General features: G+C 31.7%; 1 protein-coding gene across 3 annotated transcripts in view; it reads left to right on the top strand.

Annotated features, from left to right (window-relative positions):
- CCDC18 (coiled-coil domain containing 18) overlaps positions 1-7150 on the top strand; it is a 112514-nt gene that overhangs the window by 390 nt on the left and 104974 nt on the right. For all 3 annotated transcript variants that reach the window (XM_012526693.4, XM_023589920.3, XM_012526691.4), the window contains exons 2-5: positions 613-807; positions 1977-2152; positions 2628-2802; positions 5556-5717. In XM_012526693.4, coding sequence (XP_012382147.1) covers positions 2022-2152; positions 2628-2802; positions 5556-5717 — 468 coding nt within the window. In that variant the 5' untranslated portion in view covers positions 613-807; positions 1977-2021. The remainder of the gene's footprint in view (positions 1-612; positions 808-1976; positions 2153-2627; positions 2803-5555; positions 5718-7150) is intronic.

Here is a 7150-nt window from a genome sequence, read left to right as displayed (position 1 = left end):
CCTCTCTCCTTTGCTGAGCCCTCTACGAAGCTCTGCAGGGTTGTATTTTAATTGAGGAAAAATTGGAGAGGAGAATGTTACTTTTTCCTCTGCTGCTTCTCTTACTGATTCTTCCAGATGAACGTGGGATGAACTCTGTCAAATTGAGCGTTCAGGGACAGGGCACTACTCTAGAGCTGAGTCCTCTTTCCAAAACAGGGAATCGCTTTTGACTACAGCCGAGCTATTACCTATGGGGTGGGTGAGGGGTGGGATAAAGACCACTAGTTCTTCCGTGTGATAGGATGTTTGCTTGTGTGCACTTATAAACACATTGTTCTTCGATCTAGAAGATGACGATATCAGGACCTGTAGGTTATATACCAGCGATCAAGGTTTCTATAACTTTCACAGATTGAAGGGAGGAGCAATCTTTTTTTGGTGATACATGGTCCACAAGAAAAATGAAAATATTTGAATAGCAAATTAATTAATTGCCATTTCAGAAGCGGTTATATTAGAATACACGGAAGATGTTGGGGAGGGACGGGGACCTGATTCAACTGAAACAAATAATACAGAAATGCATTTTAGAATTTACCCCGATTTTCTTTTCCCTTTTCTCCTTCACAGTCCTCCAGGGAACTAGAGATGTTGAAAAGATAAAGCATAATGGGCACCTGATCCATTGACTTCCATCTAGGAGAGTCTTCTTAATAAGCAGAAGCAAATTTGTGTAAACAAAGGAGGAAAGAGAATAGAAGTAATTTGTCTATTAAGATTATATAGCATTTCATTTTATTTCCTGCCGCAGTTTCTTAAAATAAGGTGAGAGTTTTCATTCCAACCTTCCTCCCTACATCTGCGAAATTTTGAGTGGGAAATACATTTAATACTGGCTGAGGGAAAGAAAGGGCAGTTTGTGAGCATCATTTATTCATTTAAATAATAAACTGCTTCAAAGTGCCGTATGGTCCTGGACATAACACACAGGACTTTTCATTCTTTTGGAGATGTGGTCAGATTTTAAGGGCGATGAATGAGAAATGCTACAATAACAAAGGTAAATGGAATCTAAGAGAAGGATGTATTTTTTTAAAGTTATGCAGAAAAATCAACAGGAATAGGAAAGGTTATGAATTCTTAGTTTCTATTGTATTAAATTACAATAATATTTGGTCTTTTATCACTATTTTTTGTGTGCAAAAATGGTATATAGTAGTTTCACAACCCTAGAGATATTCATAGTTGAAGAAATAAGCTTTTCTTCATTTATTTCTGAGTTGACTTGCCAAATGTCATTTTTTATTTCTGCAGTTGTAACCTGTGAATGCGTGTGTTTTATTTTAATTTTATAACCATTGTGAATGAGAGAAGGAAGAAGGGGTTAACTTTTAAAATTACTCTCTAAGAAAATGAGAATGACCATAATGATACTATTTTATCAAATGTCCAGAGCTTGTTACTTGATTAAGAAATTTCAAATACCTCATGTTGAAAGTGATATGTAATAAACTAGAAAATTGCCATGTAACACAATAAAAAGGCCTTTGGATCCTGATGACGTCTGTTCAAACTCTCGTTCCGCCATTTAATTTGTGTGACCCTAAGCAAGTTATTTACTTGTCTGATTCTTAGTTTCTTCATCTTTAAAATGGAATAAAAATACTTAGGTCACACAGTTGTTAGGAAGATTAAAGGCAGATTAAACGTGCTTAGTAAAGGGGAACTATAATAAGAACCTGGCTAAAATAAAAACTTTATACATTGAAATTATGCACATTATGCATGATTGTTTTGTGAGCTTACAACTTCTCCAATAAAAAAATGATTCTTTGAAATTGCGTCTGGAACTTTTCGTTATAGCTTTACATTGCAGAGAAATTCATTATTGCTGTTTTTTTGTTTTAAAACATCACCAAAGATTTTGTAACACTTGAAATAGAAAAATAATGAGTTAATTCTATTAGTGTGAGAGTATTTTATTGACCCCACAGGATCTTTCAGGCAAGGTACAAGAAATCAGTATCTTTTTTAAAGAAATGGAATCTAGTTCATCAGACTTTAATAAAGACAATGAAGAAGAAAGTTTGCTTGCAAATGTTGCTTCCTTAAGACAGGAGCTGAAGATGACAGAATGGAGTTTACAGAATTTAGGGGAAGAATTATCTAGGTAAGTAAAATCAGATATAGATTTCAAAGTATGATTTCATAAATGTAAAATGTATGAATTTCAGTGTGTTTCTAATATGCCTGTAGTTTAAGAAATAATTTTCTATCATTTTGAACATAACCTTCAGTTTAGAAAAAAATGGGAAGGTTAGAAAAGCACTTACATATTAAGAAAGCACCCATATTAAGACTCAGAATGTAAAGTACATATTTGGGATGTAATTATTCTTTTATTATTGACTTTTAAAAATTATGTAGTCCTAGCATGGAGGCTCTGGAAATATATGGATTGTTTATTTAAAACTAATTATGATTTATAAAAATTTAGTGGAAACATTACCTTTAAGTTCATAACTTTGAATCCAAATGTCAGCAGCATTACCGATGGTTTACTTTCTATTTTCTTGTTTAAAGTATAGAAATGTGTAGTGAATACTTAAACTAAGAATTAAAATTTTTCTTTCTTTTTTCCCTAGCGTTAGTCCAAGTGAAAATTCCGATTATGCATCTAATCCCTCAAGGTTTGAAAGGCTCATTTTGGAGGATCTTGCTCAACCTAGTCACTCTGGACTTTTGAATTATATACCTTATAAAAAAGTTGGTAAATTGTCCAGTAGCAGCACTGATTATCAAAAAAAGCCAAGAGAAAAGGTTATTGTTTTTAGACCTGTCTACTTAAAGTATTTTTTCTTTTAGTTTTTTTCTTTAAATGCTTTATATTCCTGTTTTCCATAGTCTTTTACTATGATACTAAAAAACCATTAAATTTAAATATAATTGTTCTGGTCCTTTCTAACAAGAAAGTAGTTATCTTAGTACATTACTACTATCTTTTTAAATTTCTGTATTTTTTACTTTTTTGCAACTAAATGTCTTGTTTTCTTATATCTAAGTCCTCTTGATTTCAGAACTATATCTTGTATATAATAGGAAATCAACTACTTAATAGTTAAAGTATACCCACTTTTTTGCTTGGATCAGGTGCTATGTGATAGCATGGCACTATTTTCCTTTCATTCTTCCTAAGCTTTACAGATGGTGTTAGACATCTTCTGGTCTAGAACTCTATCTCTCTCCCTTTTTCATATTCAATCCTATTATCCATCTACTTTTTTTTGTCCATTTTTCTTAGTCCTTTTATCGCCTTTTCCACTCTCTTCTTCCTGTTTTTAATTCCCGCATCCCCAACACTTAATACACGCAGATGTGGTTGCATGTGCACATTATAATCTTTTTGTAAAAACTTGCCTTCCCACTTCAGAGAGCCATCGATTGAGAGATTTTCTTTTTGTAAGGACACTACTTCATGAACTTTTATTTTAGAAAATAAATTCAAATTCCATGTCTACAAAGAGTATGCAGTTCTAGGAAATTTGATCTCTATCTTAAGTGAAATTGATGATCATTCTTACTGTATCTTTGCCTTATGAAACCATTGTGTTTTACCATAAGCAGATTCAAAACATAAATGCCAAACTGAAGAAAAAAAATATTGGTAATGCCTGTCAAAAGCTAAGGGCTAGTGGAGCAGATGTAACTCAGTGGTAGCGTGCATGCTTCGCATGTACAAGGTCCAGGGTTCAATCCCCAGTACCTCCTAAAAAAAAATCTAAGGGCTAATCCTCCTAATACATAAAGAGAAGGAAATGATCAACAACCCAATAGAAAAAATAGGCAAAAGACATGAATGGGAAAAGAAAGAAAAATGATCTTTTAACAAATGAAAAGATGTTCAGTCATACTCATAACAAGAAAAATTCTAAATAAAACTCCATTGAGATACCATTTCTTACCCATCAGATTGTTAAACACCCTGACCTTAGGTCAGAATTTTGTTGGTGAGATTGTGGGGAAATAGACACTCTGATACATTGTTGCAGGGAGTACAATATGATACAACCCAGATGGAGAAGCATTTGGCAATATTTTCTAAAATTGCAAGTGTGTCTACTCTTTCAAAAAAATTTTAATTATAGAAATTGTGGGTTTACAGAAAAACCATTTTAAAAATTCAGCATTTTCACATACCCCCCTCTTGTTGACATTTTGCATTAGTGTGGTACCTCTGTTAAAATTGATGTAAGAATATTAAAATTGTAGTGTTCACTATAGTCCACAGTTTATATTAGGTGTATTTCCCCCCATAATACCCTGTTATTAGCACCTTGCTTTAATGTGGTACATTTGTTATAATTCTTGAAAGAACATTTTTATACTTGTACTGTAAACTGTAGTCCCATCATTTCTAGTAGGATTCATGGTGTTATATTGTCCTATGTTTTATCTTCTAATTTTTATTCTAGTAACAAACACAGCCTAAAATTTCCCATTAGCCACATTCACATATATAATTCAGCGCTATTAATTACACTTACAGTATTGTGCTACCATCCATTTCTAAAACATTACAGTCAACTGAATAGAAATTCTCTAGTATACATGCTGTAGTTTACTGTAGTAAAATATCACCTCTGGAAATAGCCCACATGCATACCTATACAAGTACAGAATCAGACTTTTTTTTTTTATCGTAACAAAGGATTAGAAATAGCTTGTCTCCAGTAATAAGGGAATGGTTGGATAAACTGGTTTATCCATACAATAGAAACTGTTCAACTGAGAAAAAGAAAAATCATAGGAGTTTCTCAATGCATTGATTAGAGGGAAATAGCCAGGGTATGCTATTCAGGTAAAATCTGCAAGGTGCAGAATGTTATATATAGTATGCTAATTTCTATGTAAGGGGGAGTAAGGATAATCTGTATTCCTTATATATGCATGCAGAAACCCTAGAAGATTAAACAGAAAACTAATAAAAATGGTTACCTCCATTGTAAGAATGGGAATGAGACTTTTATATAGTTTTGACTTTTGAATTTTCAAAAAAATGAAATGTTTGAAGATAACTATTAACATTATAACAACTTATTGTAAAATACATACACGAGAGCATAATAAAATACCTGTATACAGTTTAAAGAATTTATCCATTATTCATTTTATTGTTGGTGGAGATTTGGGTTATTTCCATTTATTATCTCTGTGGACAATGTAGCTGTGAATATTTTTATATCTTTAGGTGCAAAAGTATAAAAGTTTCTATTAGGTTTATATTCAGGAGTGATATTGTTGGGTTTTAGCATGTTCAACTTTACTAGATAATTCCAAACAATTTTCCAAAGTGTACCTCTGTTTTTCAAGTTGTATTTATGTGTACTTCCACCAGCAGTGGAGGAGACGGTACTGACTGCCCCCTCATCCTTGCCTACCCTCATTAAATATTTTTTCCTCATATTCTGAGCTGCTTAGTTATTTTATTGATAATCGTTTATTTTCCATTTATTACATGTAATGCTTAAATGAAATAATCCAAAATAGATTGTTCTATTTAATTTATTTTTTAGGTGTCTTTTCCATCTTGTTCTCCTATGGATCAGGAGATCCAAAGCCTTCGAGAGAAACTGTATAAGTTAAGGCAGCAGAATTCTTGTTTGGTATCTCAGAATCATTCTTTAATGACCAAAATAGAATCTATCCACTTTGAGTTAACACAGTCAAGAGCAAAAGTATGTATCTTGAAATTGTGACTATAACAACAGAAAATTGTTATAATCTTTCTAAGATTTAGAATCGAAAAAATATTTTTTATTTGCTTTAATGTGTTATGTGTGATAATTTCTATTATGATAATGTGGTATCAACATGCCATGAAATCAAGATTTTATATGAATTTTATATCTGAAAATGATTTAGGGGAACTTCGGTTTAGTGTTGGCATCTGGATAAGTCAGAATTTATTTGTGATTTCCTATTATTTGCTGTATAATTGATGCTATACAAAAAATTAGAAGAAGCCAAAATATCAGATAACAAAGAATTGGTAAATTATTGTACTCTATATAATGGATTGCTACAGAGCTATTTTATAAAATGAGGTGTATATATCAGTATTAAAATGCATGGTTGCTTGACCTTTATGGAGTTCTTATGAAATTTAAATAATGTAATATGTATAAAGGCACTTAGAACAGTGTCTGCACATAGTCATCACTATCACTCAAAAACTGTTACCTAGTATGTTTAGTGGTCAAAAAATGTTACAGAAAAATATGTCTATATGAAACGACCCTAGCTTTGCTTTTTTACTTAAAATGCACATACTTTGTATGTTTGTAATATATCGTAGTTACATCTGTGTATCTATATGTACATATATATGCCCTATGTAAGGATAGAAAGATTATACTCCATACTCTTGCTAATTTCAAGAGGAATTAGAAGGTTGGAGTGAAGTTTTTACTTTTATAAATTTAAGTAGAGGGATTATGAGAGAGTTTTATTTGCCTTTTCTGATTTTCAAACTAAACAAAGTGCTATTGGGAATTATTCCAGCCCAATGACAAAATGTGTTACAGTGAACTGAAAACTTTTTTTGGTTTTTGGGATTACTTCTAGAATAGATTTTCTAAGGCATATTGATCAAATCAAAAGGAAAGAATATTCTTCAGCCACTCTATCTGCTTTTACTATCCTACATTTTAAAAATTACTTTGAGGGAAAATATTACTGTATTTTACTTTTCTCGAACTTTGAAGGAAAGATATTATTTTATTTTGTTTTTCTTTAACTTTTAGTTTATTTATTTGCCATTTAGATTTCTTTGCGCTTTATCTGTTCACTTTTTATGTTTATTAATTGGAGTCTTAAGTTTTAAATTGTTCATTAACATAGATAATCTCTTTTTAAAGTCATAGATGCTTAATTATTTAAAGACGGAAGAGAGACATAAAGAGAGCTTGGTTAATAACTATTCAATAACATTTGGTATTTTCGTTTAGGATATAGATGCCCAGTATTTATTTATTCTAGTCAGTAAGACAGATATTTTACTTCCCATCTCAGCATTTTTGAAATTGCTGAATAAAATCCTTTTTTGGGAGCTGCCTGTTCTAGAGAAAGTCTGAGCTTTTGATGTTGCATATATGCCACTACTGGAAAT

This window comes from Dasypus novemcinctus, chromosome 9, assembly GCF_030445035.2.
Source record: "Dasypus novemcinctus isolate mDasNov1 chromosome 9, mDasNov1.1.hap2, whole genome shotgun sequence".
NCBI lineage: Eukaryota > Metazoa > Chordata > Mammalia > Cingulata > Dasypodidae > Dasypus > Dasypus novemcinctus.
The sequence above is the reverse complement of the archived record's forward strand: the minus strand, read 5'-3'. Positions and strand labels throughout refer to the sequence as shown.